We start from the raw sequence: 20,829 nt of genomic DNA, 5'->3' as shown, positions 1-20,829 counted from the left end.
ATAGGATACCATTGGCTTGTTTGGGCCTGCCTCCTTAGTCCCGGCTGCTTATAGTAGCTTTGCTACTACAGTGGTGCCTCGCAAGACGAAAAGAATCCGTTCTGTGATTCTCTTCATCTAGCGGTTTTTTCGTCTTGTGAAGCAAGCCCATTGACGGATTAGCGGATTAGCGCTATTAGTGGCTTTTAGCGGCTTTTAGCGGCTTTTAGCGGCTTATCTGCTGATCGGATCAGCTGATAAGCGGCTTAGCGGCTTAGAAAAAGGGGGGAAGGGGAAAAAACCAGCAGGAACTCGCAAGACATTGTCGTCTTGCGAAGCAAGCCCATAGGAAATTCGTTTTGCGAAGCACCTCCAAAACGGAAAACTCTTTTGTCTAGCGAGTTTTCCGTCTTGCGAGGCATTTGTCTTGCGGGGCACCACTGTATTACTAGGCTTCAAAGTACTATGAGCTGTAAATACACAAGCCTAAATTCTCTCTCTCTCTCTCTCTCTCTCTCTCTCTCTCACACACACACACACACACACACACACACACACACTCACCCCTTCACTGCAAATATATTCTTTTTTCCAAGACACTTATCTAAAGCTTTTGTCCTTTAAGAAAAACCTTTGAATTCCAATCATCCGAGCAGATTCTTGATTACAGTGAATTGGCCTATTCATATGAATGATTCTTCTCAACCCACCTTGCTCCAGGGAGATGTTATTGCTTACAAACATAACTTGATCATTACCATATATTTCCCAAGCCCTCCAGCTTTGTTGCCTCACCAGGTTTTGTGATTTTTGCACTTTGCTGAACTCTTTCAAATGTTTGAGACACGAGAATCTTAGCTTTTGTACTGAGAGGCACATTTCTATCTTCCATGGGTTTATCTTTGGTTTAGTCAGCACAATCCTTTAAAATATGACTGACCTATCGTTTTCCTTTGCGTTGCCCTTATGGGAATCCTTCATAGCATGATTAGCAGTCCCTGTGGAATGGATTGTGGGTGGGGTAATGTCTTGCTGGGGTACATTATCCATTTCTGGGACATGAAAATGAGAATGCATACCCTTTATATTGGGAGGGGATGTGTGCCCAGCCTTCAGAAAATTAGGCAGGTTTTTAAAAAATGGAATAATTTAATGTGATTCCTCCACCTATAATCTAAATTGGCACAGTCCCAGGAATACTGTACCCTGTTATTACCATGTGGTTTTTGAGGGGCATTTGTTTTATGCAGAGCTGCATTTTTATAGAACCCATATAGAAAGTCACATCTAGCAAATCTAGATGGTAAAGTTGATAAAGCCTTGAAACAATAGTGATGAGAAGACTATTATTATTATTGTTAGTAGTATTATTAATCACTTCCCATGAAAATACCTCAAAGTGATTAATGACTTAAAAAGCCCCAGATTCAACTAACCCATCGTGCTAGCAGAAGCCAACACTAGAGCTTGCACTAGTGCAATGGGGTTTTCCCCCCCCTCCCTCCCATGTCCCCTGTTCCTCCCCCAAATCCTCTCTGAAAGGTCAAGTGATCCCACCACCCCACAGAACAATGCACAGGCAGAGAAGAGGAAGACTCATTCTGTCTGGGAAACAGAACAGAAGGATCAGAAGAGTGCAGGATTGCAGGATTGAACTCCTCCCATTAAGAATTAAAATGACTTAAGAAGATAAGAGCCCTGAAGGATCAGACCCAATGCCTATCTATTCCAGCATCCTCTTTCCAGTAGTGCTCTATGGGAAGGCTACTAGCAGGAGAAGCATGCAATGTCCTTAACTTACTATTGTTCCCCAGTAACTGGTAATTCACAGCACAGTTGTCTACGTTTCTATGCAGAGATAGAAGGATTTCCTCCCAGGGAACTGAAGCTTCTAAGCCTGTACATCCTCCAAGTTTGGATACTGTGGGATAAAATGGGCACAGAGAGAGGTCATGCCCTCTGTTGACTAATCATCTCTACCAAGGACATGCACAAAAACAAAGTAGGCGCCTGGACTTTGTGTCTGTTCTTACATTTTACATTGCTTTTAAATTTGTTTCCAGTGCCGCACACACCACTCTAGAAGCTGGGGAAACAGTGCAGTGACTGAAATGACCTAACCTTGCCTCACAAGAGACTCCTGTGCCCTGAGCAGTCAGCTGGAAACCACTAGACAGGAGTGCAGTGCCACAGTTGTGCATTTCAGGATTATTGACTAAAACTAGAAATGGATATGATGAGGAGCGTTGCTGAGATCAAGGCTTAGAGCTCGGCCTCCCCATTCCAGAGGTCAATGGGGTTTTAAGTTTTGCAAACGTAATAGGTTCAAATCTATGAGCCAGGTCTTGCAAGCTTATTGCAGCGGTATGAAAAAATCAAGATAAAAATATCCAAATCTATACTTGCCCCCTATTTGCCTTGGGTGGATAAGCTTCTTCTACCTTTCCCCGTGCAGTCATATAGAATAGAAACTTTCAAAGTGGAAGCTGTGTGTGTGTGTTTAAAGTATATTTGCAGCTGGGAAAATAATCATGGAACAATGGTCTCTGTGGGAAATGTGGGATTTGCTTCAATTCAATATAGAAAAAGAGAACTGAGGATTTATGAAAATCTTCATTTGACTATTTCTAGGCTTAACTTGAAGTGCTAGGTTTCAAAGAGCTGTGCAGAAACTGCCACTGGATGTGAGCTGGACTGGGAGAAAGTGGCAGCACGTGGGCAGGGACCATGACTCCTCAGGAAGAGGAAAGACTCAGTGTCCTTTGGCTGCACACCTGTTCATAAAATTATTCAAGGAAGGGTTATGGCTCAGTGGTAGAGCATTCACTTTGCATGCAGAAATTCCCAGGATCCATCCCTGGAATCTCCAAGTGGGACTGGGAGAAAATACTGAAGATCTGCTACTGGACTAGATGGCCCACTGGTCTGTTGTTCCTAAGTACAGAGAAGAGGTTTAAGTGAAGCATTTATTCAACTTTTAAACAGCCCTTCATCCAATCATCCAGGGCAGTTTCCAAAATACTGGTGGAGGCTGGTCTATTATAGCAAATGGGGCACTTCCCTGCCTTCTTATGTGCACTGGCTGCCAGCTTCCCCATCCTTAGTCTCAGCAAGGAGGAAGATGGGAGCAAGGACTAGAATGAATTGGCTCTGTCTCTCATTGGCTCTAACATCACCTACTGTTGGGCTCCCTGCCTTCCACCCTACCAATCCCCCCGAACACCAAGTGCCACTGTAAAATACTATTTAAAACACTGCCAATAAAAACTATTTAAACGGTTTTAATAAAATCATTCTTGAGTTTCAAATCACTTTAGTATCAACAAGTACCTACAGTGACGCTTTCCAGACTCTCTCATGGCAGCCTAAGCAGGCCTTTAGATGGCTGTGGTTGTGTTTGCTTCTGGCTCTGGCTCTGGCTCCACCTAGTGTTGACCTCCTGCCTTACACTGCATCAGTTCCAATGGGCACCAGCCACCACTGGTGGCTTTTGCAGGGAGCCTATAGACTGGTGGACCATCCCAGGATGCATAACAACATCCAGCAGCTCTTTATTATGGCTGAAAGAAAGCAGCACGCAGACCCAGCTCCCAAGCATTTTGTGTGCTAGGTTAGTGAGGGATGTGGGAAATAAGTCAAAAGCCCAGAAGCTTTATTGCAACCAGAGGTGTCAGGTGCTATTACTTTGTCAAACAAGCACAAAATATTTCATACAAGAATTGCAACGAGCGGACAACGGGTTTTCACTGTGGGGTTCGGGTGATGCAGAAGTGCCAGTTGATTAGCAAGTGTCCACATCTCTCTGCATCCTCTGGAGACAAGATAGCAGTGACAGGGACTGACAAAAAGCTGTGAGCTCTCGAGCCAATGAGAACTCCCAGCCAGCACTTGTTTTATTTATGAACTCTCCAAAGCTTGATATTAAACAGAAGTGAGATGTTATCAAAACACTGTTTTATCTCATTCAGAGCCTGTAACCGTACAGGTACTATGGGCAGGAGGAGGGAAATGTTAGACCGCCTGCCTCTTCTGCCCGGTAACTGAATCAGCAGGAAGATTCCCACAAGGTGATCCAGGCAGCCTCTTTCAGCCTGGCGTGCTCCCCTTAGAAGGCTTATAACTGGGCGAGATGAGTCCCTTTTCCTTATGACTCTCTTCCATGGTCAGGCTGCCAATCTGAAAAAGAAATGATCATATTTAGACTGTAGGGTAGGCTTCTGCGTGGATGCTGCATTGGTCACATAAGGAGTAGAAACAGCATTGTGTCTTCCAGACGTTTTGGACCAGAACTCCCAGCAGCCCCAGTCAGCAAGGGAATCGTAGTCCAAACCATTTGGAGGACACTGGACTGAGGAAGGTTGGAGCAGAATCTTTCCTCCAACATCTACCAGTAAAAACACCTGTCAGCTGCTGAGAGACCACACCCTCCAACATCCCAGTGAGGCAAATCAGAACATGACCTTAATGGAGGCTATGCCTCTCTCATATCTCTTACATTCTCCATGGCTGCCATCTTGTCTCTTGTTTCAACTCTTGATTTTGGCCAGGCCACTGTTATAATGCTCTGCGGAGCCATCTTGTGAAACGGGCCAGCCAGAGAGCTGTCCGTCAGATGCTTTTCATTCCTTCCCTTGCCTTCACTTCTTTCATGGAGGCAGCCATTTCCTTGCTTAACAACAGGGCTTCATTAACCATATTGCTAAGCACACCACAGAGCAGGGACCCAGCCCAATTAGGGCCCCCGCTGCTGTGGTTTAATTATTTAGGGTTCCCCAATGTGAAAAGCATGTTCATTTTGCTCCCAGCACCAGGTTTCTTTCAAATTCCTTGCAGCTGAGAATGCACTGCTGTTCTTTCATCATAAAGCAGGGCAGCATTAAGCATCTCCCCAGCTTGAGGTAAATGTAAACCAACCGTAGCCTGACCGCCATGGCGAGTAGAGGATTCTCTGTCGTGCAAAATACTACTTTGCAGGACAGGGAAGAATACATGGAGCAGAACTTTTTGGGCTTCTGCATGTGATCATATGTGTGATGGACAATGTATACAATTGCCTGGGCTTTTATGAGCAAATGGTGGTAGATGTGAGGCTGCATGTTTCAAGGCAGAAGATGGGATCCAATTGGATTCCATTTGAAGCTCTTGTGCTCACAGCTGGGAGAAGGCCTTAGCTCAGTGTTAAAGTACATACTTTGCATGCAAAAGGTATCAGATTCCATTTCCAGAATATCCCGGTAGGGCAAGGAGAGAAACTCTGGATAGCAACTGCCATTAAGTGCATGCAGTACTGAGCTAGACTGACCAATGGCCTGTGTTTCTATTGATCCAGTGGAGGTGTCCACTAATGGAGGGTAAGGGAGGAGATTTTTTGCTAAATCCTCCTTACAACTATAGAAAGCATACACATACCCAGCACTGTCTTCCATCCTGTTCTGGAGAGTCCGCCAACTCTCTGAAATGGATTTTTGTGGGTGCTGGGGACTGTAGGAGGGAGGAGGGGTTGCATTGCATCTTCCATTAATGGACATCCCTCCTGAAAAAAACCCTTCTGCAGTTGCAAAATGGATTCCACCCAAAGAGCCTCAGGAAATGACTTGGTAAATTCCTTCCTCTGTGCTTCTTAATCTGTCACTCTCTGACCACATACTTTCTCTGGAAAGTTCATTTCACTCTTTTCATATAACCTCGCATATAAGGGCTGCAGTTGTTCTGCAGTCACTATACATTCTCATGTCAGTGTCCTCGAATGCATGCAAGATTCAAGTATAGACCTAAGGGTACATCAATCACAGCTACTTATGAGAGATTAATACTCCTGTATACAGTGAATATGCTTTAACCTATTTGCATTCACATACTGGTAAGAGAGATAATTTTCTCGTTCTCTCAGAAGTGCACATTAGTGTATTTCAGAATCCTTAGGCATTCTTTTTTTTTTTAATGAAGTCCCAGTTGTTGCCTTATGGGACAGAAACGTGAGCTTATGTGCTACTTCCGGGTTGGCGCGATCTGGAAATGGCGGATTCCCTCCGAGCTCCGGAGGGAACCGGCTCAGCGGTGGATGGGTCTTTGCCGTGCCGGCGACACGGGGACCCTTTAAAACCACAGGCGCGGAAGCCTGCGGACTGAAGACTCGGTGGGTGCCTTAAGCGCCCCCCCTGATTCGCGAAGAGCCTTTTTAAAGGCTGCGGAGGGGATACGGGGGACGGCGCGGCGCTGAGAGTCGATCGCTACCGCCGCTGAGCGAAGCCGCAAGCCAGGACTGGAGAGCGCTGACTTCCTTCCTTGAAATTTGGACTGAAAAGAAGAACCTGTGAGTAATTTGGAATCGAACTTTAAAAATTCTACCTTTCGAATTTGAGACGATCGGGGGGTGTGCTAAAAGGAAGTCCCCACCCCCCCTTGCAGACGATCCAGAGCAACGATATAAGAGCTAAGCTGGAGTGCCTACCCTGTAAAGGGTGAGTTTCAAAAAGACAGTAACTTCCAAGATTTGGAAAGGTAAATTCGAGCAGGAGAGTGGAGTGTTGGAAGTGTCTTTGTTTTGTTGTAAACAACCCTCCCTCCCGGGCCCGGGAGCGACCTGCTTTGGAGCCTGTATAAGAGGAGCAGAATTTGACAGCTGTCAAAGCTGTCAAATGGACTGTTAACAGTGGGAAAATTGCTATTTAAGATCTCTCTGGACTAAAAGGAGCTACAATTGAATTAAAATTGTTGGAAACAAAGAAACAATAACAGGATAGAGGATTGTTGGAGAAAAGAATATTAAGTAACCAGATCCCCTCTAGGGGGAATTCTGTGGAATTACAATGGCTGTGGATGGAAAGATACTGAGAGAAATCGAAAGGATGTTCTGCCTGGTGGGAATCTTACAGGAGCAGACTACAGCTATGAGTAAACAACTGATGACCTTGAATTCTGAAACAAGTAGTTCTGCTGAATGTAATGAGGACCTGAGTGAGAAAGAATCCACAGCTGAATTTGAAATAATAAATAAAGAAGAGGAGAAGACAAAACAAGAAAGAGAACAAGTGAAGTGGGAAAATACTAACCAGAAGCTGACACCTGGAGAACACAAGCAAGGAGACTATTGGATTAAATCTACTCTAAGCCTACGAAAGATACAGAAGACGAAAGTGGAGGCCCTGGGAATTTATGGAATTCAGGAATTTGAAATAAAGAAGTACAATTGGGGCCTCCACATAGACTCTGATTTTGATTATCTTCAAGAGTCAGGCCTTGTGGAAATTCTTCAGCAGTTGTTTCTAAATAAGGGAAGAGACTATGGACTGATTGGACTGATTGTGAAGGAACTCTTTCGAGACTTGATGACCGACATAAAGGACTACCAACAAAACCGGCGGAGAGGGACTGAAAGAGATTTGAGAGCCTTGGACGTGCGGAACCCAGGCTAAGAACTGTTATTTTGGACATGTTTTGGGAAGGGACGCAAATCGGGGATGGGAGGGAGGGAAGGATCTAAATCTAAACAGCACTCAAGACCAGGGGGTTTAGTTAATAAGAAAATTATTCAAGATAAAATGAGAAATCGATGGAAGAGAATTGGGGGCCAACTTAGGAAAAATTTATTTTTGCTTTTCATTATAAAAGGATTAATATTAAGATAGAAAAGGAAATGCCAATTTGCTGACATAAATTTGGGAATAGGGATGCAAGGGAGGGGGTGGGGGGAAGTCAAGGACTAGGGTTAGAAAATAAGATTTTCGGAAATTATACATGTTTGTTGTCTTTTATGTTTGTTTTGATGTTTTGTGTTTTGTTTTTGTCTATATAAAATGTGAAAACCCAATAAAAATTTTTTTAAAAAAAGAAACGTGAGCTTATGCAATGAAACGGAACCTTTCTGGACAGGGAAAGTCCAAGAACCTAGGTTGCTTGAGACCTTATCTGAGGTTTTCAGAATTCTGTTGGAGAACCTAGACCCTTCACATCAGGGGTAGAGAACTAGTGGTGTGCAGGTGTTGCTGGACTAAACTCCCATCATCCCTGACCATTGGCCATGATGTCTGGGGCTGATGAGAGTTGAAGTCCAACAACATCCTGAGGGTCTTATAAAAATACAGCTTCTAATTCTTCCTGGAAAGAGGGGAGGACTGATCAGCCAGGTTGAAGTCTATAGTGTGGACTGTGGATATGCCTTTAGACTACAGCAGTGGTTCTGACTTTTTAAACTAGGGCAGCTGAAAATTACTGAAGCTCACCAGTCACAGAATGGTGGCGCAGGGACAGAGCCAGTCTCAAAATGGAAGCAGATGGAAGCAGAGTTTGGCATAATTAGTTGGCAATTGCTGACATCACTTTCTACTGATACCTATTTCTTCTTTGGAAACTGCTAAATTCTTTGACCTAGTGTTTTCCTTGTACCAAGGAGTTCCAGAGTTTAGCTTTTCTCAAACTAAGTACAGACATTTGCTCCTTTACTCAGCATACAAGGAGTTGCTGGTACTGGCACTGACCCACTTAGAAGCCTAGGGCACAGGTAGGGGACGGGGTAGGCCGGTTGGGGGGCATTGGGCAGGCTGTGGCTCTGAGCACTACCTGAAAGTGACCCAAGGCCCAAACTAGCTTTTAATATTGTCTTGTCTCAAGAGACAGTTCCCATTTTAAGGGATCGTCCTTAGTCAGTGTCATAAAAACTCTAGTGGGCATTCCAATTAACTATGAGGCACTGGTATTCCAGAGACGCAACATCACAGCTCCAGGTCCCAGGTTTTGACATTTTGCATTGCCAGTGCTGTTAGCTATTCAGCCTTGCCTTTAGCAAGATTCCCTCCCCTTTTCATCTTGATGCTGATCTTCATCTGAAGGACTATATGTATGTTGAGCCCTGGTGTATTGGGAGCCTAGGAAATAAGAGGCTTGATGTTTAAGGGACAGAACATCCCGGAATCAAATGTCCTGGGTTTCATACATGCATACAGGGGGGGGGGGACCCGACCTGAGATCATCTGAGATGCCCTCTGTCCTGTCAATCCAGAATAAAGCCTGAGATGGACAAGTAGCAGTTTAATATTTTTCTGCCAATTTGCAATCTCGATCTATGGCTGCTACAGCTCCCATTGTTTTATCTGTGAAAGGCTTCTCTGTTGTGTGATACCAACCGACCAGGGATCACCTCATCAACATAGTGATTGACATAGATCAACATAGTGATTCATATACTCAACCAATGCAGCTACATGGCAATATCATTGAGGGGGAAAACAAATCCTTCACCGAAATTAGAACCTGAAGCAATCTGGGTTATTGCTGGCTTTCTTTTTTAACTGAGACAGTTTGTCTGCTCACTGTCACTGTCACTGTCAAATTACAACTAAGAGGTTTGTGGCACCTTTAAGACTAACAAATTTATTATGGCATAAGCTTTCTTTGGACCACAGTCCACTACATCAGATGCATGAAGCATATTGCAGGTATATAGATTGGGGGAGGTTATAGCACTAAATGTGCTAATGACCGAATGTCTGTGTTGTCATTTTGTGAATGACCATTGTTCAAAACATAATTGTTACCTTCTATACTTTTTTGAATTTCCTTTCCTTCTGACCTCACAGAGTGCATACTTCTGAACAAGAGATAGGGGGGAAATGTGTTTCTTGGTGATTATGCATACTAAATTGAGAATGTCCATATTGCCAGGAGAATGTACCAAGTGCAGTTGCTGTTGTTTAGTCATTTAGTCATGTCCGACTCTTCATGACCCCATGGACCAGAGCACGCCAGGCTGCCTCCCGCAGTTTGGTCAGACTCATGTTGGTAGCTTCGAGAACACTGTCCAACCATCTCGTCCTCTGTCATCCCCTTCTCCTTGTGCCCTCAATCGTTCCCAACATTGGGGTCTTTTCCAGGGAGTCTTCTCTTCTCTTCTCATGAGGTGGCCAAAGTATTGGAGCCTCAGCTTCACGATCTGTCCTTCCAGTGAGCACTCAGGGCTGATTTCCTTCAGAATGGATAGGTTTGATCTTCTTGCAGTCCATGGGACTCTCAAGAGTCTCCTCCAGCACCATAATTCAAAAGCATCAATTCTTCGGTGATCAGCCTTCTTTATGGTCCAGCTCTCACTTCCATACATCACTACTGGGAAAACCATATGCTCACCCCCCCCCCAAAAGATCTGTTGGAGATTGTGCATATTAGCCTGATAATGTACAAAATTCATCTGAGATGTTCACATCCACCAAAGCCTATTGGGAACTCTGCATAATTTCCAAGTATCTGGAGAATTTGCACAATTTCCTCTTCATGGATAGATTATATACACATTCTCCATGTGGTCTGGTGAATGTGCATAATGGCTGGTTGTTATGCAAATTAAACACTCAACTTATATTCTCCATAACATGTATCTGTGGGAACCCAGATACATGTTCTTTGTATAGTACACAGAGAAGCCTCCTTAAATTTTCTTCACTAGCTGACTCCAGAGAGTCTCTGCTGCAAAAGCCCTCAGATTGGAAGGTGGATTTTCCACTCAGCTGCTTCTCTCTTTCTGTTTACGCTCTGTTTCTTTGGGTGATCAGGGGATGCTCCTGGCACATTTGTGGCAATGGGAGATTCGCTGCAGTGCTCGAAGCTTCCTCTTCATTCTCCCCCCCCTTTTCTCCAACCCTCTCATTATCCTAGGATAGAAATAATAGGTAATTAATAACTTCTCGAGAAGCATACATTTCCTGAGCTTAATAATCCTCTTGGTGCTGAGCTTCCACAGAGATGACTGGTCAGTCAGGCATGCGCTGAAGGCATAGCATCCTTAGTGCACCAAGAAGGGTTTTGGAAGGGGGGGGAGCAAAGTATACAGTAGAAAACTCGGTTGGCATGCTTAGGTTCAAAAACTTGGGCATGTCAACAACATTTCTTTCCTTCTCCTAGGATGTAGCCACAAAACTAAATTGGAACAAAATATCTGCAGTAAAGTTCATAACTTCTCATAAAGTTTAACTGAATGGCTTCATAAGCAAGTCACAGTGGGTCACTGTCAGTTCCTCCACCTCTTTTGGGCCAAAGTATAAAAGGCCTTGTACTACCCAGAAAAGCTCCCCTAGATGGCATAGTGAGGATACAATGGAGGCAGCAAAGTACTTCGTTTTTGGTTGTATTTTGGGTTTTTGGGTTGATTCACCTGGAGTTCTTCTCCACTTGCATTCAAACCATCCCCCCACTTGTCTGCTTCCCAGTAGAATGATAGAGCCATGTAGTGGAACAAAATGTACTAGGTGAACTCTGCGGTTCTTGTTGCCTTGCCTTTTGTGTTGCCATTTCTGTGCCTTGTGTTCTTCCTTGAGTCTTCTCACTGTTTCCCCAATGAACCTCCCTCTCCTTGAGAGTGCTGGCGCATGCCCTGCTGACTAGCAACTCTACTAATCATATTCCTGGATTGGGACTGCACTTATTGAGGCAGGTTCCCAATTTCCATGAACTCACCTTCCCAATGAAGCTTTCTTTGACTGTAAGCAAAAGGTTCCATAGGAGTTTGATGAATGACGAATCAAGAAAAAGTATTAATTGATCAGGCTAAAATGAATGCATGCCTATTTTATATGCAAATTCTGTTCAGCTGAAAGATCCATTGTATGATGTCACACACCATCATTCATATTCCCAGGTAAACAATCAAGGCAGGGTTTTGTTTTTTTTAATATAGATGTTTTCCAGGGAGAGATGAATAGAAATCTGAAAATTAGTCACAAACGGAAAATCTCAAAGGGATTGGCTAGGTGGCTGTTGTTTATAAACTGAAAAAAGCCTTTATTTTCTAGCTTAAAAAATAGATTCTGGTTTAGGTGAAAGAGAATGGGCTGGCTCTTTAAGGAACATGGCCTTTATTCATAAAACTATTCATAAATATAGATTATGCCCACCTTGAAACTCAATGGAATTCCCTTCCATCATTTGCATTGTTAATCTAGGCCAAGGATGATGTGCAACCTGTGGCCCACTGTCAAAAGCCCTCTGCAAGCAATTGCTTCACACTTCTGGCAAGGGTGACCTATTCCTCCACTGGCAGCCCATGGGGAAATGGGGGAGGGTAGAGGAAGGTATCAAAAAGACAGAAGTGATAAGGAAAAGTGGATGGCAGCACTAGCAGGCAGTGAGACAGCAGTACTCACTTGACCTCCTGTCACCAGCGTCACTGCAACTTACCAGGAGGAAGAGGGGAAAGGGCAAGTTGGTGGTGAGGTCAGTGCAGTGGAAACATGCCAATGTGTTTGCACCACGCTGACCCCACTGCCATATTGCCATTCTCCCTCCCAGTAAGCCACAGTAATGCCAGGTGATGGGAGGTCATGTAAGCACCATCATTCCACTGACTGCTGCTAGGTAGCAGAAAGAGAGAGGGAAATGTGATTAGCAGAGAAAGCGAGAAAATGGTAAATCCATGCACTTATGGTTCTGGCCCAGTGATTGCGGGCTTCAGTTTTGCCCACAATCGGTATGTGACCCCCCAAAAAACTACTGCAAGTAGATTGTGGTCCTCAATGTGGGGTGGGGGAGATTTGTCTACCCTATTCTTTTTGTTGTTGTTGTTAGAACGTTTATTAATTTTCCAATAAAAGACATCCAATTAACATATCAACTCATAATCCAATAAAAATTGACGGACGAAAGGTTATCTGATTTATGACATGTTTGAGGATTGCAGACCCAGAGATAAAAAATGGAGAGATAAAATTGAGATACGGAAATATGGAAATATTGATGAGAGGCAGGACTGAGATATGGATATGCTTCAAGGTTCAGACTGTGGGAAATCGTAAAATCAAAATTACAATTCGGAAGATAATTTGACTTTTTTTTTTAGTTGGTTTTTTTTCTTTTACCCCATTCTTGACAATAGAATGGCAGGATATGAGAGCATTTATGAATGACCCTAACAGCGCTTCCTGCATGGAGTGGTAGCCCTGTTTTCAATTATCATAGCCAACTACATCGTGATAGCTAAGCCATGGGCAGAATGACTCGAGCCTTTGCAGTAGGGTGAGCAGCTGCAAGAGAGGGTCGAGTTTTTGCAGTTGTTTAGAAGAAGGAATTTCATCAGAGGCAGCTTTTTATAGCATTGTGCTACCAGAGTGAAAGAAGCTATAGCAGGGGAAATCTCTCTTCAGTGTACTATTAAAGAGGCAGGAGCCCTGTTTGCTGATTGCATCTAATCATTTTGTGGCACATTTCAAACAGTCTGTCTTTGCCTATAGGTTTCTGCATTTCTGTGTGAATGCTAGCAGGGCAGAGTGTGTGAATTAAGAGAAGTGAGCAGGGATGTTTTTGAGAAGCTCCAGAATATATGCTCTGATGTGAAGCCTGAGTGCATTTAAGATCATTGGAACTATTCTTTGCACCATGAAAAGAGAAGTTGTCAAAAGTGTAAAAATAAAATTTAAAAAATACAACAGAGGTGCATATCCTCAGCAACAGAATCCTCTTCCCTCTCCTTTGTCCATGTTACAGCTGGTTTCAAGGCAACCTTGTAAATAAGGTTGCTTCCAGACAACCTGCTTATGGAGCGTTTGTCCTGATTCATTTGCAGGGAGATCAGACGGCACTGGGTATTGATTGAACATTCATTATGATTTGATTGCCGGGAGATGATGTTGCATCAAACAAATGTTATCCCACACTTTGCATTGCATTTTCCCATCACTTTCCTTATTGCAAAAAAATATGATTTGGGGATTGTGGGTGACTTTGTTGCTCAATATCTAAATCAACGTTGATTGCACAACTTGCGTTTGCCAGCATGTGATTGAACCCCACCCCAAAACAGCAACCGTCTGAAATTGCTCTGAAACACTGAAAGGCACTAGTCAGCAAAATGTACAGATAAATAAAATACTATCCTGCTGGCAGCTGGAAAAGGAGGGATGGAGAGATTTGTCCTTCCTCCAACAGCCCACTGCCTTTTTTTAGCTGGATGTGGGGGACTGGCCTTTCCTTTTATCTTTTTGAATTTCTTTTATTGGGGGGGTATTTTTAAAAAATACAATTTAAGTTGATACAGAACAAAACTGGCAGAGCCCACTGGGTATGTGCTTCATGTAAATGATTCCAAGTATGGATCCCCAATCCCTGAGTGTTCATTCTCTTTGTGCCACCTGCTGAAGATAGCAATTTCATATGGGAGGGGCTTTTCCCTCTCTGGTAGCCTGCTTGGTTTCTATGCCATGCATAAAGGAGGATCAGAGTCTTTCTCTGCCAGCCTGTACACTCACCAGCATGCTATTCTGACATTTACCTGCCTGCCTTCAGTCCCTTCTCACCTGTGACTGCAAGGCTTGTCCTTAAATACAAGGCTGCATAACATTAAGGTATCTATAGCAGTGTGGTTCTCTTCACTGTGCAGAATCCCAGATGATGAAAATCAAAACTGAGGTTAGTGTTCTATGCACCAGTCCCACTAAATGAGACTCACTTCCCTTGCTGAGAATAGAGACCCAAACTGTGCTCCTGGGAGATCCCACTGGCTCTCTGTGTCACAGTCTTCAGCAAACCGCACCATTTGCTCCCTTCCATATGCATGGAGTTGATCTAGTTTCTAGTAGAAGAGCTTTCTGACCTTGTTATGCCCATGCTCGTCTCCCATCTCTCCTTTTTTCACTCACTTCCTTGCTGCTGCACACTCAAAATATATTTGGTCCTTTTCCAGCTCAGTTTCTTCCCTCTTCATCCATCAGGGACAGTGCCTAATTGGTAGAGAACATCAGAGAGTACTGTGAGAAAGGAATGGCTGTTGAATTTTTCTCCTCCGGAGAGCAATGACAAAGTTTATGATTTAATTTTGCTCTTTCAGAGAGTCTGCAAAGTCTATGCACACGTGCACAGACACTTAAATGTATGTACATACATATATGTTACATGCATTCCTAGAAAGCAAAGTCACACATTCAGTTCAGAAAAGCCCTTCAGAAACATGGTTTGGAAACATGGAAGACCACTTATGATGGTTATACACGCATCACCAATGAAGAGGAAATGCATCACTGGGGGGGGAGGGAAGCAGATTAGCACATTCTAATTTATATCTACAGGTGAAAGTTTAGAAAGAATTATGAAGACTGAAGCAGAAATACATCTCACCATAGTGGGAAAGTCTAGTGTCCCAGTTCAAGAGCTCAGCTATCCTTTCCTTTTTATTATTTATTGATATATACTGAAACATATCTATATCCTTAGTGCACAGGGTAAAATTAGACGTGAAAAAGTGAGGAAGAGAAAGAAAGAAAGAAAGAAAGAAAGAAAGAAAGAAAGAAAGAAAGAAAGAAAGAAAGAAACACCCATAAGCTCTCCTTTCCTAATGTTTGGTCAAAATGACTTTCTGATGGTGAGAGCTGTTTGACAAGTGTTCACCTAAACATGTAATGTGAGAAGTAGCTTCCAACTCGGCTGCGAGCAGCTGGCAAAAGAGATTCCTCAGTTTCCTTCTGCCTGCTTCTCCCTGGTCTCGGATGTTTCCTGATTACACCTGACGGCGCTTTCCCTCCCCCAGCCTTACATTGGTCATGCAGCAGTGCCTACTGCCACTTGGGAGAGCTGCTTTTCATCTCCAGGCAGGCAGTTCTTTTTTTCCCCTCCCGGTGTGAAATTAACAAGTTGAAGCAAAGGCAGGTCGGAAATCTCCGCCCTCCCCCCCCCAAATGGTCTAATCTCCAGTCAGACGTGACTCCAAGGCAGCTAGTGGTAAAGTGCTTTCAGAAGGCTTGTGTCTCCTTCATTAGGAAAGGTCAAAGCCAATCACCCCAGCGGTAGTTTGAGGAGAACAAGATACAGGAGTCTTATTAGGGCGATCTGTCACTGGAGCCTTTTTGCTTTCTACAAGAACAGGTAGAAGAATGCAACATCCACAAGCCCATCCTGGACTTCTTCTGCTGCCAGTTTCCCATCCTCTGTAGAGGCAGGTGGTTGGTGGCCCTGGAGGGTGCACAAGAAATGAATGCAAATAGGCAACCTTATGATATTTTCTGTGTTCTGAGACTGCACAGATCTCATATGTCAAGAATGAGGAGCCTGGGGCCTTTTGGATGCTGTTAAGCACCAGCTCCCATCAGTCTTAGCCAACATGGTGAGGAAGGATAGTTGTCATCCAATAACCTCTGTAGGGCCACATGTTCTCAATCCTTATCATATAAGAATACGACTTTCATCTGTGATCAATGTGATGGGCATGTGCCCTGCAATAGATTTTAAAGAATCATATTTATGTTTCTTTCAACTTTTTAAAAATAAATTTCATTGTTTTATGTGTGTGTCCTGATTTACAGTGGACATCCTTTTAATTTGAGGGCAGTGTTGCAGCTGTGCCACTTACTGGAAGAGGGTAGGGGTAGGGTAGGGTATGGTATGGTATGGTATGGTATGGTATGGTATGGTATGGTATGGTATGGTATGGTATGGAGGCAGTGGGGTTAGAATTGTACAGGTTCATCACACCAGCCACTCCTGTGAACTGGGCTAGTTGGACAAAGAGTGTGCATTGAAATGTGGGGAATATTGTGTTAGGGTTTTTTTTCTGATTATAAAGCTAGTGCTTCTGTTCCATTTTCTAACGTTCCTTTCATACCGCAATACCAGTTGTGTTATGGAACTGTGGCATGTCATGCTAAGTTTCATTCACGCCATTGGGTAATGTCATTGCTCCCCTACTCTTTCTGCACCTGTGTATTTCTGTTCCCCCATCATTAACACACAACAACAACCTGAAAGAATATATGGGTATACTGCCCCAAATTCCATCACTTTACTCCAGGTTAAAGGAGCTGCAAATGGAATTTTGCTGGAATAATAATAATAATAATAATAATAATAATAATAATAATAAATCTGAAATGAGCACTAAACATGTACTAATTTCCATTAATTTTCTGGAAGTCCATTTTATGTCATATGAAAGCTCAAATATAATGTGGAAATTAACAGTTTAGGGAAATGTTGGATGGATGTGAATGCAGCCATAGAAAGCTGGCAGGGCGGCTTTCTGCATTTCTATTATTATTATTATTATTATTATTATTATTATTATTATTATTATTATTATTATTATTATTATTTATTGGTACCCCGCCCACTCTGGGTGGCTTCCACAAAGAACTAAAATACACTAAGATGTCGCACATTAAAAACTTCCCTGAACAGGGCTGCCTTAAGATGTCTGCTTAATCCAATCCAGCACAACTCTTCTGAATCTGTTTAAAAGGAGAGGGGCAAGGTCGTTATTATGCACTGGAACAACATTAGAAAAGTAAAATTCATTTGGACACTTACAGCACAATGCTTTACATGTCTACTCAGACATAAGTCCTGCTAAGTTCAATAATTTTTGTTCCCAGGTAAATGGATGGAAATCTGCAACCCCACAAACAATGCATTGTCCTTCTCTTTGCTTTTGTCTCATATCAGCCTTTGGTCAGGTCAGCAGGGAGTTCCCCGACTACATATAACAAGGATGGCATTTGCTAGCTAGCACATAGTGGGAAAATAAAACTCCTTTTCTCCCCCATGACCATGTTCTAGGAAAGACAGCTCTGTCATTTCATTGTGGACCAGAGACTTTAGGATCAGTAAAAAGAAAAACACTAAATGCTTCGCTTCAAGTACTTCGTGCCAAGGCTAAGGATTAACTAACTAACAGCTGGCATTATAAAGGTTAAGACAGATAATATAGGCTAAGAGGTGACTAAAAGTCACAGCCTAAGCTGACCAAGAAGGAATTGCTTTGTGCTTACTCCATTAAGCATTAGTAGTAACATGCATGTTGTTTACGAAGGCTTCCTTACCTGCATCAGTCTGCCTCGCCAGGAACCTGTCACTGTTCAATAGGTACAGGAGGCTGGAGTGGATAAGTTGATGACCTTCTCTTCTGTAGATCTCCAAATGGTCCCTCCACCGCCTGCTTTTTTCCTTTCCTTACCAAATGCTATGTCTGTGTTCTGTTGCTTTTGCAGGTGCCTCAGGGAGACTGGAATAATACCTTGACTAGGGACAAGGACAATGAAATCCCATGCCGGCGCATGCGGAGTGGGAGTTATATCAAAGCCATGGGGGATGATGACAGCGAAGACTCAGAAACCAGCCCCAAGCCATCCCCCAAAACTGCAGCACGGAGGCAGAGTTACCTCAAGGCCACTCAACAGTCACTGAGCGAGCAGAGCACCACCCACAGGTACTGCCTTCTTATTTCAGTGCTACCTGGTACTCTGTGAATACCTGCATCTTTGGCATGGTGGTAATGGCTCAGGTGCCTCAAAGACTGACATCTATTGTGGCATTCCTAGATTTCACTGTTCAGTTTCTCAGACGCATGATGGGTTATTACTGGGTTACAGGCACATGGTGGAGGGTAGAGATTAAACAGTGGGCTCAGAGGGAAAAGAAATGCAGAAGGGACAGAGAGGGTGATAATTGCATCATTAATGGTGTTCATTCACAAAAACAGTTGTTGATAGTACAGAAATCCTGGCATTGGTGAGTCAGTTAACATATGTAATGAGTTTGATTAGTTTTTGGCTTTATATATATATATATAAAGGTTTATCACAATTTAATCCAAATCAATGAAATGTAGTATGAGCTATATCCATCTTCTTCCTTCTCAAGAATGCTTAAAGGGTTGTAGGGAAGATAGAGACCATATGACCATTTGAAACCGGTGGGTGATGGAATGGCATTGTCACATGAATAGTATTCTGAAGCTGACCTAGAATTGTGACTCCTTTGTTCACAACCCTAAGGACCAAGCTTTTCACATTATATATTGTTCCATTCACGTATTTAGTACCTGATAGTGGGTCCTGCAGAACCTTTGATTAAAGTGCATTTGTACACTTAAGCTAGGGCTGAGATGAGCACCTTTTCACAGCTGATTTTCCTGGTCATGGTTAGAAGGATGAGGGTGCAAAAGATGTTGAGGTGGAACTTCCACAAAATTATTAGAACAAGATGTTGAGGTGTGCTTACTCCCTGCTAGGCATAGCTGTCAACTTTTCCCTTTTCTTGCGAGGAATCCTATTTGGAATAAGGGAATTTCCCTTTAAAAAAAGGAAAAGTTGACAGTTATGTTGCTAGGACAGAGGGATTGCAAGACCTCAGACAAAAATAAACAAACTGAGAGCCAGTCTGTAAGTTATATTCACCACATGGGAGGTCCTGGAAATAGCCTCCACGCGGCTGATGATTCCCAGCACAGCTGTAATGTGTAAAATGACATCATAAAAACATAAGAAGAACCTGCTAGATCAAGCCAGATGCCCGTGGAAAGGTGGCAAACAGGACCCAGGCACAAGAGCACTCTCCCTTCCTTTGGTTTCCAACAACCAGTATATATAGAATTCTACAAGTTTCCATGCCCTGCAGTCAGCATGTAGACTAGTATAAAAAATATTTTAGACAGCTTTATTGCCCCTCCTATTTCCAATATTTTATTTCACCTGCATCCCTGTGAACATCTCCTTCATGCAAAGTGGCCCTTGACAGTTTCCTGCCCATTGAGGGTTGGACTGGAAAGTGACTTCGACTGCACTTTATTCTCCATGTAGATTGATAGAAGAGAATAATAATAATAATAATAATAATAATAATAATAATAATAATAATTCATTATTTCTACCCCGCCCATCTGGCTGGGCTTCCCCAGCCACTCTGGGCAGCTTCCAACAAAGATTAAAAATACATTAAAATGTCACACATTAAAAACTTCCCTGCCTTCAGATCTCTTCTAAAAGTCAGATAGCTGTTTATTTCCTTGACATCTGGTGGGAGGGCATTCCACAGGGCGGGTGCCACTACCGAGAAGTCCCTCTGCCTGGTTCCCTGCAGCTTTGCTTTTCGCAGTGAGAGAACTGCCAGAAGGCACTCAGCGCTGGACCTCAGTGTCCGGGCAGAACAATGGGGGTGGAGACTCTCCTTCAGGTATACTGGGCTGAGGCCGTTTAGGACTTTAAAGGTCAGCACCATAGGCACCGACTCCATGGGGCCTGAGGGGGCCCGAGCCCCCTCAAAAATTCTTTGGGGGGCTCCGCCCCCCAATAATCTCGGGCGCCCCTCCAGCAGAGCGCCATCGCTGCCCCTCCCCCAGCCCAAAATGCACAGGGTTGGGCTGCATGCCTCCTGCCCTCCCTCCCGAGCAAAAGCTCCACCCAATTTCCTTCGGAGCTGATTAATAGGCGCAGCACGCTCTCCCCTATTTGCTCACGAGGAGGCGGCGCCACTTTATCTGCATATTCATGAGCTTATTTATTATTCATGAGCTTTCGCGGGCTCCCCCAATATTTTTTATAAGTCGGCGCCCCTGGTCAGCACCAACACTTGAATTGTGCTCGGAAACGTACTGGGAGCCAATGTAGGTCTTTCAGGACTCAGCGGCTGCCCCCAGTCACCAGTCCAGCTGCCGCATTCTGGATTAGTTGTAGTTTCCGGGTCACCTTCAAAGGTAGCCCCACGTAGAGCACATTGTAGGAGATAACCAGAGCATGCACCACTCTGGTGAGACAGTCCATAGGCAGGTCTAAAGTCCTACACTTTCCTTCCTACCCTTCTCCTGTCTGTACCCTGCTCATTCACCCCTGATGGGGCAGAGGGGATCTAAGTTCAAAAAGAACCTGCATACGCGAAATGTAGTAGCCAAGGCTCCAAAAGAATTGTTGATAGCTTTAGTAAATGGCCAATAAAGGAAGTCACCTGTCTTGCTAGTCTGTAAAAATGCAAGACCTAGTGCCATCTGCTGGCCACTGAGAAATAAATGTTGCTTCTGTATTTTAAGTACAGTACTGGTTTTGTGAAGCCCAGTTCAAGCTGCCAAGATACCAGCACAAAGATGATTTAGAACGATGTTGCCCAGGATGTTGT

The 20,829-nt window shown here is 43.7% G+C and overlaps 1 protein-coding gene and 1 long non-coding RNA gene across 2 annotated transcripts in view; one reads left to right on the top strand and one right to left on the bottom strand.

Annotated features, from left to right (window-relative positions):
* The window catches only part of DLGAP4 (DLG associated protein 4), a 331,911-nt gene that overhangs the window by 233,431 nt on the left and 77,651 nt on the right, over positions 1 to 20,829 (top strand). Inside the window, exon 4 of the mRNA XM_082225879.1 lies at positions 17,931 to 18,148. Coding sequence (XP_082082005.1) covers positions 17,931 to 18,148 — 218 coding nt within the window. The remainder of the gene's footprint in view (positions 1 to 17,930; positions 18,149 to 20,829) is intronic.
* On the bottom strand, positions 3,726 to 17,916 carry LOC309534455. The gene is made up of 3 exons (XR_014220742.1): positions 17,763 to 17,916; positions 14,549 to 14,675; positions 3,726 to 4,155 (listed from the first exon to the last, which is right to left on the bottom strand). It is a non-coding gene; the product is annotated as an uncharacterized lncRNA (long non-coding RNA).

Source organism: Podarcis vaucheri, assembly GCF_965113315.1.
Source record: "Podarcis vaucheri genome assembly, chromosome: 6".
NCBI classification, from domain to species: Eukaryota; Metazoa; Chordata; class Lepidosauria; order Squamata; family Lacertidae; genus Podarcis; species Podarcis vaucheri.
This window is presented reverse-complemented; position numbering and strand designations above follow the sequence as displayed.